The 24,448-nt window shown below is 56.3% G+C and overlaps 3 protein-coding genes across 4 annotated transcripts; all 3 read left to right on the plus strand.

Moving 5' to 3' along the window:
* Window positions 1–7,857: 7,857 nt before the first annotated feature.
* On the plus strand, window positions 7,858–10,097 carry H1-0 (H1.0 linker histone). The gene has a single exon (XM_082352808.1). The coding sequence runs from the start codon at window positions 8,153–8,155 to the stop codon at window positions 8,735–8,737; it is 585 nt and encodes a 194-aa protein (XP_082208934.1). The 5' UTR covers window positions 7,858–8,152; the 3' UTR covers window positions 8,738–10,097.
* A 474-nt stretch (window positions 10,098–10,571) lies between these two features.
* On the plus strand, window positions 10,572–21,766 carry GCAT (glycine C-acetyltransferase). Of its 2 annotated transcripts, none has more exons than XM_082352779.1 (9): window positions 10,572–10,833; window positions 12,323–12,453; window positions 13,708–13,809; window positions 14,281–14,427; window positions 14,999–15,153; window positions 15,291–15,373; window positions 15,579–15,750; window positions 16,133–16,254; window positions 21,631–21,766. In XM_082352779.1, the coding sequence occupies exons 1-9, from the start codon at window positions 10,638–10,640 to the stop codon at window positions 21,675–21,677; spliced, it is 1,155 nt and encodes a 384-aa protein (XP_082208905.1). In that variant the 5' UTR covers window positions 10,572–10,637; the 3' UTR covers window positions 21,678–21,766. The 2 variants fall into 2 exon arrangements, with proteins under 2 accessions (XP_082208905.1, XP_082208904.1); XM_082352778.1 differs by lacking the exon at window positions 21,631–21,766 and adding an exon at window positions 16,534–16,856 and having other exon boundaries at window positions 10,574–10,833.
* GALR3 (galanin receptor 3) lies at window positions 21,650–23,416 on the plus strand (the record flags this gene model as incomplete). The annotated part of the gene is made up of 2 exons (XM_082352794.1): window positions 21,650–22,008; window positions 22,610–23,416. The coding sequence occupies 2 exons, from the start codon at window positions 21,650–21,652 to the stop codon at window positions 23,292–23,294; spliced, it is 1,044 nt and encodes a 347-aa protein (XP_082208920.1). The 3' UTR covers window positions 23,295–23,416.
* Between the last annotated feature and the right edge of the window lie 1,032 nt (window positions 23,417–24,448).

A 24,448-nucleotide genomic window follows, 5' to 3' on the forward strand; every position in this document is an offset into this window, starting at 1 on the left:
CACTGACCACAGTGCCGGGCACACAGTAACTGCTCCATAAATGTGAACTATTGTTATCAATATATACCTGGATGGAGCTCCCTAACTTCCCTATTTTATAAAAACGAGATCCCCACGCATATTTTTCTCAGCTTGCTTTTCTGAATTGGTGTACTGCAGACACATTCCAAGTCTGCACTTGCAGCCTCCTCTCCTGTGTAAGAGCCACATGGCCTCCCAAAGGATGGTGCCCATGCAGGAGATTATCTCTAAGAATCAAAACCCTCAGCCTTTGCCTTGGTGATGTCTTTGCTGCTTTAAATCTTAGGAAATTAGTTAAAGTTTAGTTCAGCTAGATCAGTTAAAGTTTAATCATGAAGCTATCACCTGCATTTTCATTCCTTTGTCATGGAGTGTGTGTTTGTCTTTCTGTCCATCATTTGGCTTTCAACCCACATGGGATTTCGATTATTTTCCTAACTTGGGAGAAGTGGGTGAGAGGTCAGCTTCCAAGGCATGAGGTTGTAAAGGATGAGGAGGGACCGGGAGAGCTGCCAGCTAGGGCAGGAAAGGGGAAGGCCCACGAGGAAGGGTCCTGGTGTCAGACTCCCTGCCATCACCACCTCTGGTTCCACCACCATCCTTGCTTCTGCTCCAGGAATCTTGGTTGCTCCCTCACCTCCAACAAGGAACCCTTTAGGGAGTCCTGTGGACTTGTCATCCTAAATATTTCTCACATCTGCCCCTTCTTCGGGCCTCCACTGCCACCTCTTTAGCTCAGTACCTGGTTTGCTGAGATGGCCCGTAATGGTCTCATCACCCTCATTCTGCCCTTCCCAAATCCATCATCCAAACTGCAGCCTGTGAGAAGCAGTAGTCTCGACCAGGTAAAGCTGAGGCTGCACATACTACACCAGGACACTTGGAGAAGGAAAGTCACAGCAACATTGTCTGGAAAGCAAGAGGCTGGAAACAACCTAAATATCCAACCCAAACAGTAGTGTATTAGTTTCCTAAGGCTGCTGAAACAAATTGTCCCAAATTTGGTGGCTTAAAACAGCACAAATTTATTACCTTACTGTTCTGGAGGTCAGAAGTCCAAAAAGGGTCTCACTGAGCTAAAATCAGGTGTTGTCAGGTGTGTGTTCCTTCTGGAGGCTCTGGGGAGGATCTGGATTTTGCCTTTTCCACCTTCCAGAGGCAGCCTGCATTCCTTGGCTTGTGGGCTCTTTCCATCTCAAAAGCCCACAGTGGTCCACTCTTTCATGACACCATCTCTCTGGTTCCTACTCCTTTGCCTCCCTCTTCCCCCACTTAAAGACCTTTGTGATTACATTGGGTCCCCCTGGATAATCCAGGGTAATCTCTCAGCTCAAGATCAGCAACCTTAACTCCATCTGCAACCATAATCCCTCCTTGCCATGTGACAGAGCATACACACGGTTTCCAGGGATGAGGGCATGGACAGGTCTGGGAGCCATCTATCACAAGTAGCACGGAGAGAAACTGCAGCCTCTTCCTACAGTGGAACATACCACATTCTGAGAGAGATTCACTGTGAAGCTGGCCTCCCGGGAGCCTTAGGGTCTCTGCCTTGCCCAAGTCCCTTGCAAGGTCCTGAGAGGGATCCTAGCAATATGGGTCAGACAGTTCATTAGTAAAAATATATTTCTGGATAGCATGATCTTTGTGGTATTTATTAGCTTTTAAAAAAAAAAATGATTTGTTGTGAGTTCTTTTCTCATTCTAAATATAGACTCACTTTTTACCTAATATTCTATTACTGTATTTTTATTTATTGGCCACACCCATGTGGTCTGTGGGGTCTTAGGTCCCCGACCCGGGCCCTCAGCAGTGAAGGTGTGGAGTCCTAACCATTGGACTGCCGAGAAATTCCCTATTATTGCATTTTTTAAAAAAGGACTTCAAAAATTGTATAAATGTTAGGTTCTACAAAACCAGTATGTGCTCTGACCACTGAGCAACAGCTGCTTGCACCAACATGACGACTCTCAAAAATACACTGAGTGAAAGAAGCAAGTCACAGAAAAAAATACCCATGATATGCTTCCATTTGTATACAGTCCAAGACCAGGCAAAACTAAGCTATACAGTAGTGTATGGGGTTAAGTTCACATATGGAAAAACTATAAAGAAAAAGGAGAGAACTGTTTTACAGAATTCCAGGATAGAGGTCACGGAGATATGGTTAGGGAGGGGGACACAGGGGGCTTCCAAGGGACTGATGATGATTCTCATGTCAAGTTGAGCAAGGCAGACAGTGGTCTCCATATTGGTTTTAGAATTGTATCACATTGCATAATCTCTTGCATGGATGATGTATGCCATAATTTCAATTTTTATTTTAAAATAACTGGGTTAATTATTTTAAGAAACAAAATTTTAAGCTTAAAATTCTGTAGTGGCTTCTGAGTGCACTCAGAACAAAATCTACACCCCTTGCCGTGGCTTAAAGCCACACGTGCCCCAGCCGGCTCTTCAGTCTGATGGCATCTCCCACCACACTCCTCATCCTGTCTCCATCCAGCCACACAGCCTCCCCTGGCACTTGATGTACATAAGCCCGCCTGTGACCCCCTTCCCAGGCCCCAATTGTCATCCTTATCTGCGCTTGACACAATCAAAATTTGTAATGATATCAATGCTGTCTCCCCAGTGGACTCTGAGCCCCGTGAGACCAAGCTGGGTCTGTTCTGTTCACACCTGGCACTCAGCCAAAGTAGAGGGTCCTTAAATGGGGGAAGAGGGAGGTAGAAGATCTCTCTCCTTGAACTCCAGACTCAGGATTCTTCCATTTACCTGACTTCTCAGCATCTCCATTCACACATCTGGGAGGCATCTCAAACCTAACCCGGCCAGAACTCTCAAACCCTCAGTCTTCCCTGCCTCAGTTAATGACAGCTCCATCTTCCCTTGTTCAAGCCAAAATCCGTGGGGTCCTCCTGGGACCTGACCACTTCCCATCCCCTCCACTGCTGCCACCTGGGCCAAACTACCATGATCGCTCACCTGGATTACTGCAACAGCCTCCCAACCCCGCTTCTGTCCTTGCCCTCTGCAGCTTCTTTTCCACACAGTAGCCAGAGTTGACTATGATTAACTATTTTTTTAAATAAATTTATTTATTTTTGGCTGCTCTGGGTCTTCGTTGCTGCGTGCGGGCTTTCTCTAGTTGCGGCGAGCCGGGGCTACTCTTCATTGCAGTGCGCAGGCTTCTCATGGCGGTGGCTTCTCTTGTGGAGCACGGGCTCTAGGTGCGTGGGCTTCAGTAGTTGCAGCACGTGGGCTCAGTGGTTGTGGCTTGCGGGCTCTAAAGTGCAGACTCAGTAGTTGTGGCGCACAGGCTTAGTTGCTCTGCAGCATGTGGGATCTTCCCGGACCAGGGCTAGAACTGGTGTCCCTTTGCATTGGCAGGCGGATTCTTAACCACTGCGCCACCAGGGAAGTCCTATGATTAACAATTGCCTGGGTCCCACCATGTCCCACCTCTGCTCAAAACTCTCCAATGGCTCCCACCTCACTCAGAGTAAAAGACAAAGTCCTTACAATGGCCCCCCAAACCCTACATGACCTGTGCCTCCTTTACTTCCCAGACCTTACCTTTTAAAAAACTCATCTCCTCCTACTGTCCTCCTTAATTCAGCCACCCTGTACACTCCTGCCATAGGGCCTTTGCACTGGCTGTTCCCTCTGCTTGGAAGATTCTTCCTCCAAGAATAAGAATGGCTCCCTTTCTCACCTCCTTTGAATCTGTTCACACGTCAGCTTCTTCTCTGACCACCCTATTTAAAATTGCAAACACCCTCTTCTCAGCACTCACCCTCACCCGGCTCTAATTTTGTCTTTGCAATTATGGCTTTCCAACATACTATATAATGGACTTTTTTTTTTTAAATACTTATTTATTTGGTTGCATCGGGTCTAGTTGCGGCAGGCGGGCTCCTTAGTTGCGGCATGCATGCGGGATCTAGTTCCCGGACCAGGTATCGAACCCGGTCCCCCTGCATTGGGAGTGTAGAGTCTTAACCACTGCACCACCAGGGAAGTCCCTATAATGGACTTCTTTATAAGTTTATTTATTTATTTTTGGCTGCGTTGGGTCTTCATTGCTGCACACGGGCTTTCTCTAGTTGCGGCAAGTGGGGGCTACTCCTCATCGCGGTGTGCGGGCTTCTCATTGCGGTGGCTTCTCTTGTCCCAAAGCATGGGCTCTAGGTGCACAGGCTTCAGTAGTTGTGGCTTGCGGGCTCTAGAGTGCAGGCTCAGTTGTTGTGGCACGTAGGCTCAGTAGTTGTGGCGCACGGGCTTAGTTGCTCCGCGGCATGTGGGATCTTCCCAGACCAGGGCTCGAACCCGTGTCCCCTGCATTGACAGGCGGATTCCTAACCACTGCGCCACCAGGGAAGTCCCTGGACTTCTTTATTTAGTCTATTGCTTATCTATCTTCTCCACTAGAATGTCAGCTCCACAAGGTCAGGGATCTCTTGTCTCTTGTTCACAGCCCTATCCCAGTGCCTATCTCAGTGCCTGGCACATATCAAGTGAACACCTTAGAGTTCCAAAGACCAGAATGAATGCATGTCTGCAGTGGAAAAGTCACTGGCTTGGGAGTCTGTCACCTTTCACCCTCCTTCCTCCAGGTTGACCCACCTTGGACAAGTCATTTAGCCATCGTAGACATCCTCTCTGAAAAATGGAGTTGTTAAGTATCCCTTGAATGTGCTCAGTAAATGCTGGCACATTCACACATGCATATTAGTAAAAACAGGACCCCTGGCATTCTAGTGCGATTTACGCTTTTCCATACAGGGTTTCATTTCACCCTCACACCCACCCCAGAGGTAGGTAGAGCCCCTTTTTGATAGGTGAAAACACTGAGGCCTCTTTTGACAAGTGAAAAAACAGCAGAGAGGCCTGGGTCCCTCCCTAAGTGAATGAACAGGCAATGTCTGACCCCCCTCCTCACGCCTGGGGCGGCCCGGCGGTTCCGAGGCTCGAGAGGGTCCCAGGCGGGTCTCAGTGCGGGGTTCGCCATCGGGGGACTACATTTCCCAGGAGGAATTGCCCGCAGCTCTGCGGCTCCCGAATTTTTAAAGGGCTCGCGTTAAATGGGGCGGAGGGAGTTCTGCCGTCTGCCGGCCGGTAAACGGCTCTAAGCTGGGTGGGGACCCGAGACCGTCCTGCGAGGGTACGCGGGCCGGGCCGGGCCGAAGTGAAGAAGCCCCCCGAGCTCTGCAGTGTCAGCGAGGCGAGGTGAGGCCAAGCCAGTCTGGAGGCAGCCTGTCCTCTTCGTGCCCACCTCGGCCTCGGACTCTATGCCCAACTCCCGGGGAACCCCTCCCAACACCCCCTTCCCCTCCAGTTCTCCCGAACGGGGGGAGGGGCGGTGAATCTCGTCGCCAGCGGGGAGAAGAGCTGTCCACCGGCGGAAAAAGCCCCCGAGACCCCGAGGCGACCCCTCCCTCCATTTCTGGCTTCAGTTCTGGGAGAGAATTTACAGGTTGCTAGGATGGGCGGGGACTCGGGATGTGAGAGCTACAAAACGAAGTGAAGGCCTGGGGGCACCGGGAGCTAAGCCTCGCAGTGCGCCCCCCCCCCCCCGCCGCCATCCGTCCTTCCTAGTCCCGTGGCCTCCACTGTAGATGAGGGTGATGGGGGGAGTGATCGCGTTACCTGCCTCCCCAGGCAGGAGGCGCAAAGGATCAAGAAACGGGTGGAGAGCGCTGTGCAAATAAAATTATTTCATCATGGTGCCACTGGACTCGTTCAGTCCTTAGTTTTAGACACCCAGGGACCTGGGATGCGGGGATGACATATCTCTGGGAGCACAGGGTGGAACGACATCTCGGACCTGGGGCTGACTACGTGGATGCCTATTTTCCCATCTAGATCTTAGTGGGAACCAGAAGAATTGTCTTTGAAAATAACCAAAACAAACCCACCAGAATGTTGTGTTTTCAAATCAGGAAACTTCGGGGTAATTGACAACATCCAAATAAGAAGGTTGACCTTTTAAACTAACTTGGCCCTTCCTGGCTTCTCTTCCCCGCCTGTGGCAGCAAGATAAGCCCGGGAGAAGGCATCCCATACCGATACCCAGGAGTCCCCCTCCCCTTTCCCAATCATTTGGATTAATCCATCCCTTGGTGTGTGTGGGGGGGGGGGGACCCATTAATTTCCGTGGCCTCAGAGACTCCCAAGTCCAGTAGGAGCCCTTCCCCCAACATCTCCCAGTTACGACCAGTCCCCCCATCTAAACCTTCCAACCCTTCCCCCACCTCCTCAATAGCTGGTGTCTGCAAACAGCTCCGGGACCGTACAGGAGAGCCGCCTTCATCATTTTGACCAGCTATAAACCCCCACTACCAGCGTATTGTTTAAGTGAAGAGTGGCCGGCTCTGCTTAGGGAATAAAAGCGGGTTGTTGTGGGAGGAGGCTCAGAGAGCGAGCATCCTAGAATCTCAACCCAGGGCCCCTGCCAAGCGGGACCCTGCGGGACCTTGCACGTGAGTAGGACGTCTGTTGCAGACAAGGGGTCCCAGGAACTCTGGGGTCCCATCTGCTGGCCTCTAGACCGCTAAAGCCCCTCTGAGCCCCCAAGGTTCCCTACAGATGGCGGCGCCCCTTGCTTTCCTCATCTATACCTGCCAAGCAGCACGGGAAAAGATGTACACATTTTAACAAAGACATCGCATCTTCTCAGCAAAATGGCGGTGGTCCGGGCCACGGCTCCCTGAACAACTCACACTTTCCGAGGATTAGTCAGGACTCAAGCAGCGCGACCCCCTCCTCGACCTCCCCGCCAGAACCCCATTTTCCCAAGCTCCCAAAGCTCTCAGGGCCTCTCCTCATCCCAGGGGCCCCCAAGACAGTCTTTGGATAGAGCCTGCGGGGCAGCTCCTTCATTGTGGACCGCCCCCCTCACTGCCTTCAGGGAGCCTTGGGAGGGGGACTGGACCCCCAGGCTGGGCCCTAGGGGTAGGGGCAGCGAGCTCTGTCTCTGACACCCCAAAACTCCTAGGCTGAGGGAGGACTATAAATGAATTCTCAGTTAGGACATACGGAGGATGTGGGGGTCTTTGAGGAGAAGAGGCGACTCGGAGACCCCTCCTCATTCCCTTAGGGGACCCGGGCAGCATTCGGGGTTCGGTCTCAGGAGAGAACCTCGACGCAGAGGTCAGGGGGCGCGCTGGGGGAGCGAAGACAGAGGAGGGGGAAGGGACAAAGTTTGAAAGTGCCCTTCCAACTCTTCCAGGGAAAGTTTGCTTAGGGGCCCCATGGACAGAGAGAGGGTAGAGGTGCAGGGGGCCCGGTGGCGGGATGACCCCCGAGAGGTGACCGGACCCCGGGGGAGGGACCCCTCCCCCCTGTCCCGGCTCGGCCCGGCTGGGAGTCGCCCGGCTCGGGGCCGCGTGTGTTAGTTGGGGCCGCTTTCGGGCCGCTCCGCCGGGCTGGGGGGTCCCGCCGCGGGCCGGGAGCGGGGTCCCCGGTAGCCCCAGGGGGGAGCTTTGCTACGGGGGGTTTCCCGCACCGGGGCTCCCCGGCCCCGCAGAGCCAGCCCCCGGCAAAGGGGAAATGTGCCGGCGCGCCAGCGGTCCTTGGCGCCGTTTGGGGCGCGTGGCGGGCGCGGGGGGCGGCGGCCGGGCCGGCGGGACGCCCGGTGGGGGAGCCCAGAGAGCCAGGCAGCGGCCCCGGGCGGCGGCGGGGAGCGGGAAGGCCCGGGCCGGGGGGAAAGGTCGGATTTGCTCAGCGGAAGAAACACAGATGGCGGCGGCGCGGCGCCATTCCGGGCCGGGAGCAGGCAGCCAGCAGCCCTGTCCTCACCGCGGTCCGCCCGCCGCCGCTAAATACCCGGATGCGCCGCCCGAGCGCCAGACGCGGAGCTGGGAAAAGGGAGGCAGAGGAGGCGGAGGCGGAGACGGAGGCAGACCCGGGCGCCGAGGCCGACCGACAGACCGGCGAGGCTGGGCCACGCAGACCCGGCCCAGCGAGTTCCTCCCGCGACCCGAGCAAGGTCCCCGAGAGCCGGCCTCGGACTGGCCTGGGAGCCAGAGGCGCCAGAGCAGATCCCGAAGCAGGCTTTCCTCGGTTTCCGACGAGGGCTGGCCCTTTGGAAGGTGCCTTCTTCAACAGCAGGACCAGGCAGGCCACCATGACCGAGAACTCCACATCCACCCCTGCGGCCAAGCCCAAGCGGGCCAAGGCCTCCAAGAAGTCCACAGACCACCCCAAGTATTCGGACATGATCGTGGCTGCCATCCAGGCGGAGAAGAACCGTGCTGGCTCTTCGCGCCAGTCCATCCAGAAGTACATCAAGAGCCACTACAAGGTGGGTGAGAACGCCGACTCCCAGATCAAGTTGTCCATCAAGCGCTTGGTCACCACTGGGGTCCTCAAGCAGACCAAAGGGGTGGGTGCCTCGGGGTCTTTCCGGCTGGCCAAGAGCGACGAGCCCAAGAGGTCAGTGGCCTTCAAAAAGACGAAGAAGGAAGTCAAGAAGGTGGCCACGCCAAAGAAGGCCGCCAAGCCCAAGAAGGCTGCTTCCAAAGCCCCAAGCAAGAAGCCCAAAGCCACCCCAGTCAAGAAGGCCAAGAAGAAGCCGGCTGCCACGCCCAAGAAAACCAAAAAACCCAAGACTGTCAAAGCCAAGCCAGTCAAGGCATCCAAGCCTAAGAAGGCCAAACCAGTGAAGCCCAAAGCCAAGTCCAGTGCCAAGAGGGCCGGCAAGAAGAAGTGACAATGAGGCTTTCCTTGTGGACACTCCTGCCTGTCTATTTTCTGTAAATACTTTTCTCCTTTTTTCTCTTTTGATCCTCATCTGCAACCCTTTGCCCCTTTTCCTTCTGACTTTGTAAAGAGACAGTTTGTATTCCTCAGAAATTAGGGAATAATTCATTTTTCCTTAACCAATCACGCAAGGACAGCAACAACAAATCTCATCTCTGTAATGATGAGAATGTACTTACATTTTGTTTTGTTGATTTGTTACTAATATGCTTATGGTTTGGGGATTTGGGTGGGTTTGTCTGTTTTGTTTAGTTAGATGGTTGGTTCACTCTGAAGGTAAAAGTCGGGGGGAGGGGGAGAATGGGCAAGGCAGCTTCTTGTGGCTAGATGACAGGGAGCCCAGGAATTGTAAGGTTTGTAGGAATACCTATGAGGCCATCGAGTTTTCTTTAAGTTGAGCACTGCTTGTGAGAGTTTCAGAACCTAGGCGCGGAGGAGAGGGGTGGCAGCAGCTGGACGGCAGAGGAGGGAGGTGGAAAAAAAAACCCTCTCTAGGCTGCCTTCCACCTCCCAGTGGTGAGCAGTGGGGTGTCCAAATCCAGTTTCCTTGTCACTTCTGTTAAGTCTGCCCCAGTGGCCTCCCTATTGTCTTAGGGACGTGGAGGGGGGTTGAAGTGACAGCTGGTCCGAGAAACTGTGGCTTCTCTCAGTCAGCTGGAAACTAGCCACTGGGGGGGTGGGGGGTGGTATCTGGCTTCCAAAAGTCTCCTGTTATAAACAGGAGTGGAAACTTTGGGGGAAGGGTGGAGAGTCATTCAGCCAAGTGCCTCAGTGTGCCCTGTTGAAACTTGGGTTTTTCCACACAATTGGATTGTATCCTAGGAGAACCTTTTTGCTTTTCCCCTGATTTTTGGTTCCTCCTGTACAAGAGGTGGCTTTGCTTAGCAGTCTGGTGGAGCTCCATCCCTGCCGCCCACTTAAAAACCTCCCGACCTCTTTACTTCTGAGTCTTTTATAAGTAGTTGTAGATGTGGGGGAGAAGGGGAGGGAGGGGAGTGGACAGCAAGACATACTGCAGTCGACTTTGAATTGCTAAGTAGTTTTACAGAGCTAGGTCTGTGTGTATGTGTGTGTATATGTATATATACATATCTAGGGCTAGTACTTACGTTTCACACCCGGGAGCTGGGAGAAAAAACCTGTACAGTCGTCTTTCCCTTGTTTTTAATAAAATAGAAAAACGCGCAATTGCGCGTTCCCCCCCCCCCCCCCGCCTCCTTTTTGTTTGTAAACAAGTGTTATTTGTGCCTGGAAGAATTTGCTGTCTTTGTAATTTTCAAACTTTAAAATAAAATTTAAAAAAAACCTGAGCGATGTGTTTTTCCATACTTCTAAGACTGGAGGAAAATGCGGAGCAATTGGACTGGCGAGCAGTGGGGGAAATCTGGGGGCGTTTGCACCTGAGAACTGGGGAGGGTTCCAAGAGCTCGACAGAACCCTGGAAACGCTAGGGCCGGAGCGTACGGAATATGCCTCACCCTGCTTCTAGGCGTCTGCTTCCGGCGTCCAGAGGGCATCCCCTAACCTTCCGAGAGGTGGGTGTGGAGGCAGGGCATGGGAATGGGGTGGGGGTCTGGTGGGCCCGGCCCTGACTTGCCTTCCAACCCCCGTCGCCTCCCCTCCCCCCACACGGACAGCTCCAGTCTCATTTTACAAATCAATCCACTTTCGTCCTCTTCAGATCCCGCCAAGCCCCGCCCGCCTATCGCGGGGTCCGCCTCCCCTGCCCCGTAGCTGAGCCCTTCTCACTCCGATTGGCTGCCGGAGCCCGGCCCCCGCCACGTGATCAGGTCGCGGCCGCAGTGCGCAAGGCCGGGAGCGGGCAGGCGAGCTCGGGCGAGGTGGGCAAGATGTGGGCTGGCCGCGTCTTCCGCGCTGCGATCTCCGGGGCCCCCCGCGGCCACCGCGCGCAGTCAGCGCTGGCTCAGCTGCGTGGCATCCTGGAGGAGGAGCTGGAAGGCATCCGCGCAGCTGGCACCTGGAAGAGCGAGCGGGTCATCACGTCCCGTCAGGGGCCGCGCATCCACGTGGACGGCGTTTCCGGAGGTAACTCCCCCTCCTGGGAATCCTCAGACCTGGCCGGTGTTCGAGGGCCGTTCTGAGGCTTTCGCTGAAATGGAGGTCCTGGAGGCAGTGGGCGGGCGGGAGCGCACACGTAGCCGCTGGACCCTTTCCCATCTATCAGGCCGACTTGCCGCTTCCCACAGTTAACTCTAACCTGGTTAGACCAGTTTCCACGGAGGCAGGTAATTTGCCCTTTGAGCACCTTTTTGGCTTAGAGGGCAGGGCTGGATCGATCTAGCCCTATGAAAACGTGAGAAAGAGAGACAGACAGCTGGCTCCCACCGTACCGCTTCAAGGAAGGGTGGTGAGAAGGTGGCAACAAGAAATCCCGCATTTCTGGAGCTGCTGCTTTGTTCAGGCTTCTACTGATTGCAGCACATGGACTCCTGCAAGCGTCAAAACGTGGGAATGACTAATCTCGTTTACAGACGAAGAAGCTGACGCTCAGAGATGTGAAGTGGCTTGCCTAAAAGCCCCCAGCTAGCTGCAGGCAGAGCTGGGCTTTGGTCTAGATCTTCTGGTATATTGGAGCTGGCAGGTCAGCTAAATGGCCATAGAGACCAACTTCCTGGCCAAAATCACAGGGAGCAAGGGGCTCGAGGGCTGCTGCGGAAGTCACACCATGAATTGGCCCACCAGGCCTCCCTGGTTTCTGCCTCATCAGTGGTCACTACTGTCCATCTTGTCTGTGCCAGGCCCCAGGTGGGTGCTGGTTACAAACAGGCCCCCCAAACTGCCTTCTGCCAAGGAAATAGGCATGGACTCCTTGGTGTTGTTGTGCTCATTTGAAAAACAGAGGTCCTAGGAAGTCTCTACCTCTCCCCAGGGAAGCTTGGAGCAGGTCAAAAAATGGGAAATTAGGAGACCTAGGTTCTCATCATGTTTTTGCCCCTCCCAAGCTGAGTAAACCTTGCCCTCTTGAAGCCTTAGTTTCCTCCCCGGGTCACCTGTGTTCACTTTGGGCTTTATAATTCAAGGGTCAAGGTCTCAGAGGCAACCCAGCTGGGCATGCAGTTCTGTACCAGGCAGCAAAGTCAACTGTGTAGAGTTTGGGGACCAAGGCAGGCCTCTGACGCAGCCCTCTTCTTTTACCCATGAGGAAACCAAGGCCCAGATGAGGGGTTGCTGGTGGTCTTCAGGGACAGAAGAAGCCAGTGAGGAAGGGCTGGTTCCTCTGGGTGAATGTGATCCAAAGCCAGAGTCTAAACTTCTCATCCTTCAAGGCGCTGCTCTGAGAGTCCTTTTCTAACCCTCCCTCTCCTGTAGCTGTTGGATTTGGTGCTTCCGAGGGGCTCCCAGCTCCCCATCCTGGCCTCTGCCCCCAGAACAGACCATGCTGTGTGGTTGTTGCCTCCTCAAGGGTGAATCCAGGTTCATGTCCTCTCTGAGTCCCCAGGGCCTGGTACTGACACCTTTCCAGGCCCTTCTTGGCCCTGAGCTGCTGTGTCCGTTCCCCCGTCCTCCACCTCAGGAATCCTTAACTTCTGTGCCAACAACTACCTGGGCCTGAGCAGCCACCCCGAGGTCATCCAGGCAGGTCTGCAGGCCCTGGAGGAGTTTGGAGCTGGCCTTAGCTCTGTCCGCTTCATCTGTGGCACCCAGGTACACAGTAGGTGTTGCCCAGGCTGGGGACGGGCGGGGAAGGAAGGGGGGGTGGTCCCCAGCGTTGGGCGCTGACCCCAGATGTCTGCTTCTGCCGTTAGCAGGGCTAGTTTAGGCAGCTCAGCTCATCCCACTAGAGCTGTCCACTAGAAAGGCTGGGTTCCAGCTTCTGTTTTGCTGTGAAGCCTTGGGCAAGAAACTTTCCCTCTCTGAACATCCATTTCCCCACCTGCAAAACAGCTCCTTACACCTGTTCCTCTTCGAGAAAGGAAGAAGAGAAGGCAGGGATTGAGAAGAAGGTTTCCGGAGCTATTCTGCCTGATCTCAGTTCCCAGCACCATTTATTGGTTCTGGTACTGTGGGCAAGTGTCTTAACTTCTCTGTGCCTCAATGCCTTCATTAGTAATGTGGGGATAATTTTACCTAACAAAATTATCCCAAATTAAAGAGTTAATACATGTAAAAATGCTTAGAACAGTGCCTGGCACATAGTAGTGCTCAATAAATGTTGGTTATTAATTTTATTTTGTAAATGTTACAAAATGAAGTTTTATAAACATGAAACTTACAGTGCTTGCTATGTGTCAGGTGCTATTTTAAGAACATTACAAATATTAACTCATTAATGCGTATAATAATCCTAAGTGATAAGTGCTATTTTTGCTCCTGTTATAGAGATGAGGACACTGAGTCCCAGAGAAGTCAAGTGACTTGCCTAGGGGCACACAGCCTGTTGTGGTGCGATTTGAACCCGGATGGTCTAGCTCAAGAGTCAGTGCTTCTGAGTCCTTGTGATTATTATTACTTGTCCTTTCAGAAAGGTGAAGGTGAAATGAATGGAACTTTTGACTCCCATCCAGGGCACTTTAGACTGGACAGCTTTCAAATCTAAGAATTGGAGGCCCAAGTGAACCTAGAGTTACTTATATAATCCTCTTCTTTGCCATTAAGCAACAAAGAAAGGCACTCAGTTTGATATCGGGGAGACACATCTTCCTTTGTCATTAGCACCCATAATTCTACCATCAAACCCCCATTATAAAACGAAAACCCAACCAGGAAGAAGAGCACCTTCTTAGTGGGCCCCTAATTCCTCAGTGGGAACCATGTGCCAGATTCCTGTTGGCTCTGGGTGAACCTTGTGGTGCAAAAAGTAGGAGGAGGATCTGTTTGTGGCCCTGTGAGCCTCTGTCCCCAGGACCTGTCCCAAGTGGCCCAGAAGGCATTAACACCTGTTTCACTCACTTACTTCAGAGCATCCACAAGGATCTAGAAGCAAAGATAGCCCGCTTCCACCAGCGGGAGGACGCCATCCTCTATCCCAGCTGTTTTGATGCCAACGCCGGCCTCTTTGAGGTGTGTGAGGCCACAGGTGGGAGTTGGTGAGACCTGCAAGGCTGTGGAAGGCTTGGGAGTGTGCAGTCCAGAGAACTTGGCAGGATGCCAGTACCACGCCTAGAGGCTCCAGTGTCTATTTCTTACGGAGGTCAAGGTTGGGCCAGTAGGTCTCCAGGAGGAATCCTGGGGCTTACAAGGAGGCCAGCTTCCAGGGCATTTGGAGGGTAACCTGTTTCAGCTGGAAGGCTGAGGGTGTTAGGGGCCACACATTCACCAAACATGTTCTCACCTCCTTTTGCTAGAGCAAAGCCCCTGATTCAGCCCCGTCCTGGGGCCCTGGGGACCAAGATAGAGGCAGAGGGCTCCTGGCCTCCCTGCCCAGCAGAATGCCCTGGTTGGCAGTGAAATATTGATTCAGGGGGAGTCATGAGGGAGGGAGAACCCCAAGGTGGTTGGGTGATGGCTCTTCTCCTAACTGCCTTCTGCCAGGCTCTGCTGACCCCGGAGGACGCAGTCCTGTCGGATGAGCTGAACCATGCCTCCATCATCGATGGTATCCGTCTGTGCAAGGCCCACAAGTACCGCTACCGCCACCTGGATATGGCCGATCTGGAGGCCAAGCTGCAGGAGGCCCAGGTGGGGCAAGGCCTAGCGGTTCTAGGGGCCAGGACTGGGCTTATCCTCAGTCTTGCTGCCGCACCCAGCACTCCCCCCACCCCCACCCCCCGGTGAAGGAAGCGAGGCTTACAGAGGCCAACTTCTCACTCACAGGCAAACAGCCTGAAAGTTCGAAACAACCAGGATTTGAACCCAAATCCTCAGACCCAAAGCTTTATTCCATTGCGCAATACTGCCTTGAGTTTTAGTAAGCACCTTAATGTGTGGCAGGCCCCTGCTAGGCATAAGGGTGGCATGAGCTTATGGGCAGAACTGGCCACACCCCATCCTGCCCTCTGGGAGAGGAGACTGCGAACATTCTTCCTGCCCAGTGCTGAGTGTGGCTCCAGACTGCGCTGGAAGAGGTGGGTAAAGCTCAGAGAGGCCCCAGTGAAGGAGAGGATGTACCAGCCTCAACGTGGTAGTGCTTATGTGCTCATCTCTGTGCTGGGCACTGGGCGAGCTGAGCCTTTAGAGCCCCGAGCAGCACAGAGAGTGAGTGGTTTGGCCCAACTCATGATACCGGCCACCTTCTGTATCTTTCCTGCAGAAGCATCGGCTGCGCCTGGTGGCCACCGACGGGGCCTTTTCCATGGACGGCGACATCGCACCCCTGCAGGAGATCTGTCGCCTTGCCTCTCAATATGGTGCCTTGGTCTTTGTGGACGAATGCCACGCCACTGGCTTCCTGGGGGCCACAGGACGGTGAGAGCACATGGCACCTGAGTCCTTGGGTTGGACTCCTCAGGGCGGGTGGGAAACCGGGAGGCCAGCCCCCAAGCCCAATCCGTGATCTTGGGCACTCAGGTGGCCAGTGGTGGCAGTGGCAGCTTCCCTTGCAGGGGCACAGATGAGCTGCTGGGCGTGATGGACCAGGTCACCATCATCAACTCCACGCTGGGGAAGGCGCTGGGCGGAGCATCAGGTGCCTACAGGCTTGTGCCCCTGGGCTCCCCTCATCTACATGCAGGGCCTTGGAAGAGTCTCGGGGAAGGTGGGGAGGGGAGACCTGGGGCTGCAGGGAAGAAGACAGCGGGGACTGTCCTCTCAGGAGGGGCATGGGGTAAGCTCTGGCTCCTGGCCTCTGACTGCCGCCCCACCCCCATCCCCACCTCTGTCCTTGTTCTCAGGGGGCTACACTACAGGGCCTGGGTCCCTGGTGTCCCTGCTACGGCAGCGTGCCCGGCCCTACCTCTTCTCCAACAGTCTGCCACCTGCTGTCGTCGGCTGTGCTTCCAAGGCCCTGGACCTGCTCATGGAGAGCAACGCTGTCGTCCAGTCTATGGCGGCCAAGACCCAGCGGTGCGGTCTCGGGCAGGGTGGGGCCAGCAGGGGCGAGGAAGCTGGTGAGGGCCTGCCCTGCGTGCCTGCGCAGGCCCTAGCTCCCTGCCTACGGGTTCTGCCTTTGCCCACCCCACTTCCCCAGCGGGTTGCACTGGGACTCAGCTCTCTTAGCCAAGGGCTGCCTGCTTGCCCACCTCCCTCTTCTCTCTGCCTCTTCCTTCCATTTCCTGGCGCATTTCTCTGCAAATGCTCCCCATCTGCCTCTCTGGGTCTGCATCTCTGTCTTTGTTGGTCCCTCCTGCAGACTTGGTCACAAACCTTGGGTCACATGCCTATCAGGAGAGGGTGTGATTGCTCCACAGCCCCCCAGCTCCCTGTGACGCCCAATTTGTGCCCACAGATTCCGCAGTAAGATGGAGGCTGCTGGCTTCACCATCTCGGGAGCCAGTCACCCCATCTGCCCTGTGATGCTGGGTGATGCTCGTCTGGCCTCTTGCATGGCAGATGACATGCTGAAGAGAGGTAAAGGGGGCCGGGGCATGAGGAGTGGCTGTGGGTCCTAAAAGAAAAGGAGGGAACCCCTAGACTGTGAATACCCCACTTCCCCCTGCCCTACTGCCCCTCTTAGACCAGCTGTCTGTCCAAGCTTGAAAACCCTAGGCCATGAGGCAGTCCCATGTCTGAGATCTTGGGCAGCTCCCTTCTCCTCTGTGGTCCTCAGAAAAGGAGGAGCTGTATATCATGCCCCAAAAGCCTGTCTGGCTCTGGTGAGCCCCAGGTTGACTCTCTCTACCCTCCCAGGCATCTTTGTCATCGGGTTTAGCTACCCTGTGGTCCCCAAGGGCAAGGCCCGGATCCGGGTCCAGATCTCAGCGGTGCACAGCGAGGAGGACGTTGACCGCTGCGTGGAGGCCTTCGTGGAGGTGGGGCAGCTGCACGGGGCACTGCCTTGAGTCCTGGGTAGTGACAAGCAGAGCCAAGGTCCCCCTCCCTCCACAGTGACAGAGAAGGGGGCCTTTGACCAGCCCAGGCCAGAGGCTGTGAACTCTGTCAGTCCTGGGGCCAGGCTGGGGTGAGGCCTGTGCTTGTGGCTGTGAGTGTGAAGTAACAGTGTGGAAATTGGCTGTGTCGTGTCTGTCTCCTTTATTCTCTCGGAGCAGCCCCAGTCCTGCACTGGTCAAAGAATCAGGCAGGAGCTGGGGCTCTGAGGGCCAGCTTCTGAGGACTGTAATAGATCTCAGAGCTGACCGCCTTCCCCAAATTAAGATGGGACCCAGGCAGCTCGGGTAATAGAGGCTGGAGCCACTGTTTGGCTCAGTTGGATTCTTTCCTGCTGTAGAGGGCAGCTGAGCCCCAGCCCTGCAGGCCCCTTCCCGCGCCACCCACCCGCCTACTCTGCAGCCTCCAGAGTCTAGCCTTGGTGAACACCTCGTCCTCTGCTCCGCATCCAAAGGATGGCCTACAGCTGCCCAGATAAGAAGGGGCTGGGCACCCAAACCCATGTTTGGGAGAAGCAGAAGATTCGGCCCCAAAAGAAAGTGTCGCTATTGGAGAGGCCCCCGATGGTCTGGAACTCTGTGTTCTAAACTTTGTTCCTGCCTCTGTGGCCTTAGGCAGGCCCCTTCCCCGTGTGTGCCTCGGTTTCCCCCGCTGTACCAAGAGTGGCTGTTATATTGGTATCGGGGCCTTTCCATTTCCGTATTCCCGGGGCCTGCTGGCCTGAAGATCAGCCGCCAGGGGGCGTAGCGAGCTCAGGCTCTGCTGTCGCCCCGCCCCCTCCAGACTTCTGGCCTCGGACTCAGCTTTTGCTGCAGGCAAGGCCCCACCCCGCCTTGACCCTGACAACGGCTCACTGCTTCCCTGCTGAAGACGACAGTCCCCTTCCCACAGTCGCAGCCCCTGGTGCTTCTCTCTCCATTGCCCTCCCCACTCAGCCTTATGGGCACCTGGTGGGGGTAAAGGATGGGTTCTGCGTCACCGCGCCTCCAGCTTCAGCATGGTGTGGGCTTGGGGAGCTCGTAGTTTGCTGGCGATAGGGCAGGGAGGATGAAAAGGCCCTTCTTCATTAACGATGAGACCATGTCTCTGGTGCCCCCCCAGCCCCAGCCCTCCCTTCAGCCTGGGTGTCTAGGGATGGACAGTCTGGGTGAGCTCTGGCCCAATCCATCAGGATCTTAATGCTGGGATGCTGAGAATCCTAGCCTGTGATCCCGAGGAGCTTGAGGCTGGGGTCCAGGAGTTCGGGGTGCTAGGGGATGCAGCCCCGGGGGAGGGGGCTGCTGTGGCCACATCAGGGGCACAGACACGGGTAGGGCATCTGGCACCAGGTGCACTCCTACAGCAGCAAGTACACACAGCCTGGTGCCAGCCCCTGGCCAAACCAGCAGCTTGACATGCATGGTCTGCTCAAGCTGGCAGGTCATAGAGGGTGGCCATGAGCAGCCACGGGGTGACAAATCGCAGTAGGTGAGGCTGAGATAAGGTGGACCTAGGTGAGGTCCATCAGCCAGTGGCGCACAGTGAGCACCGTTGCATCCTGTAGTTCCCAGGCGCCGCCGCTGACATTGTGGGGCGGTGGCAGTGCCTCGACACCATGGGCCAGCTTGTCGCGGTCGAGCACCGCATCAGCAGCCAGCTTTCGACTCAGCGTGTGGAGCTGTGCTGGCCCAGGTCCACCGTGGCACAGCTCCTCCGCCACCATCCAGAGGGGTCATAGGAGGTGCCAGCAGGTGCAGTGGCAGCTCTGGGCACACATGCTTGGGCTTGGGCACTTAACTGGTCATCGCCCGAGGCCAAGACAGGCTATAGGGCCGAGGGCCAGTCATGGACAAGCTGCACTTACACACCCTGCAGAGCCTGGGTCTCTGGGGACCACTCTCAGGGCCCACCATCTGTCCTCTACGTTGGGTGCAGGGTTCAAGGCCACAGTCACCAGGAGCAGCATTTGGAGCAAGGGAAGAGGGGGTGCCTGGGGCCCGCTGGGACTCGGGCCATAGCGAGGCGCCCTTCCTGCCTGCCCTACAGGTGGTCCCTCTCTGGTTGCCACCATCCTCCCTCCTCCTCTGCAATCATATCAGCAGCTCAGCCTTGCTGCTGCTGGGAGCTCTTTGCCCTAGTACTGCCCCTGCCCATCCAGAGCTTAGCCTCCAGCAAGGAGGGACATGGTGGGCTGGGAGCGCCCAAGCGGAGGGAGGACAGTGTGTCAGGGACCTTGGGGCTTTCAGGGTCCAGGCCTGCCACATTCGTGAGTCCAGGCTTCTGGGAATCTAACAGTGCATTACTTTAATACAAGGTGGTTGTGGACCCCTAAATTCTTAAATCCCACCACACTAAGTCTGGATCCTACAATTCTATTCTTCAGAGATCACACGATTCTACAATTCTAATTCCTTAATTCAATTTTGATAGCTCTGAATTCAGGTTTGGAGAATCTAGGTATGATCCCTAATATCTTCAATTCAGTGAGTCTCTGCTTCCAAAAATTTGGGGATGCGCTGCATCTGGGATGGGTGACATGAGGCTTTAGAGCACTGGTGAAAATCCCAGGGCCCATGGGAAGGCAGTTCTGAAGAGTCTCTTCCCGGCTCCTCAGGCCTTGATTACAAGTCCTGGCTTCATCAGCGTCCCCTCAGACTGTTTCCTCTCCCCTTTCACAGACTTCTCCTCGACATTCACCCCACCCTCCCAGCTTCTAGAAAGACACCACACAGTCCCCACCACCTCTCCCCTCCCTTAATTCATTGCAGGCAGTCTTCTGGCCCCACTACACTTGTCTAGTTTTCAACAACCACCTTGTTACTAAATCCAATGTACCTCACACCCCAGGTGCTGGCCTCTAACCCTCTGGAAGCATGTGGCCATGTGGCCCACTCCTCCAAGAGGTCCAGACCAGAACCCCATGACTGAATGATACAGCCATTCACTAAGACCTAGTAACCTCTTTGGCTCTTGCCTGGACAAGAGGCTCCTAATGGCTCACCCATTAAATCTCTCCCCTTCTATTCATCCTTTTAACCCCAGGCCATAATAAACTAATTACACAATAAATGGGCAGGTCCTGTCCCTGCTCTAGAACCTCCTCTAGTTCCCCATTGCCCTCAGGCTAAAGCCAGACTCTTTGGACAGGCACATAAACCCTGCAGGCTTCAGGCAGACTGACCCCCTGGAACAATCTTAGGGAAACTGATGGGTCTCAGGATTCTCAGGGGCCAGGAAGAGTAGTCCTATCTGAAGTCTGCAGAAAAGGGGCTCCTGGATTCCTAGCATAGGACACCCCACTCAAGACTAGGAGTCCTGGGACTTCCCTGATGGTCCAGTGATTAAGACCCCGCACTTCCAGTGCAGGGGGTGGTCGGGGAACTAAGATCCCACATGCCACACAGCGCGGCCAAAAAAAAAAAGGCTAGGGGTCCTTTCTGAGCTTGGGTTGGAGCCCTTCTTGGAGCAGGGAGCAGAGACGATGGGGAAGCAGGACCACAGGAGGTGAGAGGGCCAGGAGTGGACTGGGCCCTGGGCACAGAGGGGTTAACTACAAAGCGAGAATCTCAGAGAGCGAGATCAATGGGTTACTCGCTGCAGAAAGAGGCAGAAGCAACGCAGAGAGGCAGAGGAGAGCCGGACAGAAGAGCATGCCATCCGGGGGAAACCAGGGAATGAGGAGGAGGTGGCTACTTCTTCGGAAGGAGTGTCCAAGTCCAGCTCAGCAGAGGAGGGCCCTTAAAGGAGAAGAGGGAGCACTGGGAGGCAGACCTGTACCTGCAGGTAGGCACCAAGGGGTGGCCACTGAGCCAGGAGGCAGCTTCAGCCTGGCCGGTTCACCCAGGATCAAGCAGGAGCCCAGTGCCCAGGGTTGAGGTGGGTATTGCCCATCCTGGGCTTTGTGGGGACCTGCTGCATGCTGGGGTGGGAGACACAGATATCACCTTTCCTCCCTCCTCCCTGCCTGGCTCCCTTGCCCTTAATACGTCCAGCCACCCCAGAGGTCCAAGCATGTAGGGAGACCCCCAGGTAGCAGTCGATATGGGCCATGGGTGGGGCAGGGGTAAGAGTGAGCACAGCTTGTATAGATGCTCTTGTGCGCACACGCGCACGCACAGATTGTCAGAAGCACTACCTGTTACAGGCTCTCAGATGAGTGCTCCAGCCTGGGAGTCAGGGTACCAGGGTGGCAACAGCCTCAGATCTGCCACTCAGCGTGTGATATTAGCCTCCCATGTCCCCTCTCTGAGCCTCAATTTCCTCATGTGTAAAAAGGGGGCAGTGACTTATATGGTTCTCTCAGCTGTGCCACTGTCATGCTCTCACTAAACTGGACTATCCAATGACTCAGGTATGTCACCCATATTTGGCTGAATTTGACCTATGTCCAAAAGTCTTCCTTAGGACTTCCCTGGTGGTCCAGTGGTTAAGACTCCACCCTTCCAATGCAGGGGGGGCGTGGGTTCGATCCCTGGTCGGGGAACTAAGAGCCCACATACCACTCCCACATACTGTTGTGTGGCTAAAAAGAAAAAAAAAAAAAAAAAGCCTTCCCTGTATTTCAGATCCCCATTGAAAACATCAGCTCCTGGGGTTGGAGCTGCCCCTCCCCCCACCCCACTTTACCTGCATCATTGGTTGAAGGTGTCTATCAACTACCTAATCAGCCCTTCATGCCCTGGGCTATGGGGGTGTTCCCTAGGAAACTGAGAAACCCACCTTAGACACCAATGAGACTCTGCCAGGAGCTTGCACAGGGGGTCCCAGTGATAACTTTTGTCTCTGTCCCCCCCCACCCCCATCCCCCACAAGCTTCCAGCCCACAGGACGTGGCCAGGCCCAGGGTGGGGGACTAGACCCCTGAGTTGAGTGACCAGAGCTGGGGGCTCCTGCCTGAGGACTCCAGCTTCTCTTCCTCAGGTGCCTGTCTGATGGGGAGATGGCTGATGCCCAGAACGTTTCGCTAGACAGCCCAGGGAGTATGGGGGCTGTGGCAGTGCCCGTGGTCTTTGCCCTCATCTTCCTGCTGGGCACAGTGGGCAATGGGCTGGTGCTGGCAGTGCTGCTGCAGCCCGGCCTGAGTGCCTGGCAGGAGCCGGGCAGCACTACGGATCTGTTCATCCTCAACCTGGCAGTGGCCGATCTCTGCTTCATCCTGTGCTGCGTGCCTTTCCAGGCCGCCATCTACACGCTGGATGCCTGGCTTTTTGGGGCCCTCGTTTGTAAAGCTGTGCACCTGCTCATCTACCTCACCATGTATGCCAGCAGCTTCACGCTGGCGGCTGTCTCGGTGGACAGGTGAGCTGTGTCGGGGACCTGGCCGGGTCTGGGCTGGGGAGGGAAGACCTGAATAGATTCTCATTGGCCTTAGAAAGGAGAGAATGGGGGACCAAAAGGAGACATGGGAGGGAGAAGAGGAACAGTCTCTGGGCACCTGCAGGGCATGCTTGAGGGGATCATCCTGCCCTCCCCCCAACTCCATTGGGAGCTTCCAGAGAACATCTCTGTGTCCCAAGTGTTAGCACAGGGCCTGGCACATGATGCTCTGTAAGAGTGAAATGAATGGCAAAAGGAACACACCAATGAATTCATCAGATATTTTATTACCGCCCACACCTGGCTCAGGTTGTGGTCAGACTGGCTTTCATGGCTTGAAACTTGGGGTCAAACCCAGGCTCACTCTCTAGCTGACGACCTCGGGCCGGTCACTTCTCTCTGAGCCTCTGACCCAGTCCCGCTAGGTGCCAGGCGCTGCTCTAAGCGCTTTGCGCGCTGACTCCGTTCATCCCCACAACCTCCCTGCGAGGCCGGGCGCGCGATACCCCCTCACTCGCGAGGTTCAGACGCGGGCGTCTAGGCGGCCGCCCGCCCGCCTCGCTGACGCCGCGCCCGCCCGCAGGTACCTGGCCGTACGGCACCCGCTACGCTCGCGGGCCCTGCGCACGCCTCGCAACGCCCGCGCCGCCGTGGGTCTGGTCTGGCTGCTGGCGGCGGTCTTCTCGGCGCCCTACCTCAGCTACTACGGCACCGTGCGCTACGGCGCGCTCGAGCTCTGCGTGCCCGCCTGGGAGGACGCGCGCCGCCGCGCCCTCGACGTGGCTACCTTCGCCGCCGGCTACCTGCTGCCCGTGGCCGTGGTGAGCCTGGCCTACGGACGCACGCTGCGCTTCCTGTGGGCGGCCGTGGGTCCCGCGGGCGCGGCGGCGGCCGAGGCCCGGCGCAGAGCCACGGGCCGCGCGGGGCGCGCCATGCTGGCGGTGGCCGCGCTCTACGCCCTCTGCTGGGGCCCGCACCACGCGCTCATCCTCTGCTTCTGGTACGGCCGCTTCGCCTTCAGCCCGGCCACCTACGCCTGCCGCCTGGCTTCGCACTGCCTCGCCTACGCCAACTCCTGCCTCAACCCACTGGTCTACGCGCTCGCCTCGCGCCACTTCCGCGCGCGCCTCCGCCGCCTGTGGCCCTGCGGCCGCCGCCGCCCCCGCGCCCGCTGCCCCCCGGGCGCCCGCCGCGCCCTCCGTCGCGTCCGCCCGGCGTCCCCAGGCCCTGCCGGCTGCCTCGGGGACGCTAGGCCTCGGGGACGCTAGGCCTCGCGGGCAGCTGCCGACGGGCGGCGGCTGGGGCGGGGAGCCGGGTCGGGAGCCCGCCCGCGGCAGAGAGGCTGGCCGGGCCCTTCCGCGCGCGCCTCCGCCTCCTGTGGCCCTGCGGCGGCCGCCGCCCCCGCGCCCGCTGCCCCCCGGGCGCCCGCCGCGCCCTCCGTCGCGTCCGCCCGGCGTTCCCAGGCCCTGCCGGCTGCCTCGGGGACGCTAGGCCTCGCGGCCGGCTGCCGACGGGCGGCGGCTGGGGCGGGGAGCCGGGTCGGGAGGCCGCCCGCGGCAGAGAGGCTGGCCGGGCCCTGCCTGCCCGAGGACCGGAATAAACCTTGTCTGCCTCCATTCTGCTGGGTGTACGTCTGTCTGTCATTCCCCTTCCCCCGGGACAGGACGCCCGTAGGGGATGGGGCCAAAGCCAGGAGCCCTCTGAGGAGGAGTGGCTGAGCTGGGGACACTCAGTCCACTGAGTGGACACCCCTGGGCAGTGAAAATGGTTCAACGCAGCCAAGTGCAGGCCCTTAGCTAGGCAGCCCCGAGACGCTGTCCATAACCAGTCTGGCAGGAAGGAGGGCAATCCGTCTGCCCATCTGTATGGGGTGCTACATTCCTCAATCTAATTATCAAAACAGCTTTGCAAGGCAGATACAATCAATTCCACTTTATAGATGTAGACCTCAAGAATCAGAGAGGTTGAGTGATTTGTCACATAGCTAGTGTTTGGCAGAGGTTGGGTTCAAACCCACTGCTGTTTAACTTTTTCTACTCCGTAGCACGGAGTATGGTTTTTCCCATTTTTTTTTTTCTCCTCAGATCCCATGGTTTCCAAGGTTTTTCTTGGTTTTTCCTGATCCTCCATCAGCCCTCCTCCCCAAACCTGCAGCTCCCCACGCTCAACTGGATGCCCTAGAAACTTCAGAGGGCTCCCAGCCCCCTTCCTTAGGAGAGTTCTGCTCAGGTACAGCGAGTGCTGAGGGCTTCCCCCGGCTGTCAAGTCCTAGGTCCATTGCCTGACCCAAACCCCTCACATTATTCTTTCAGTCATTTGGTGCTCCTGGCTACGGGGAGACACTGAGCCACACTCGGGCCACAGCTGGCCTTCCAGCAGCCCTGATTACCCTGTAGCCCCCTCCCTACCTGTACCTGCACAC

The sequence above is a fragment of the Balaenoptera borealis genome, assembly GCF_965194805.1.
Source record: "Balaenoptera borealis genome assembly, chromosome: 13".
Lineage (NCBI taxonomy): Eukaryota > Metazoa > Chordata > Mammalia > Artiodactyla > Balaenopteridae > Balaenoptera > Balaenoptera borealis.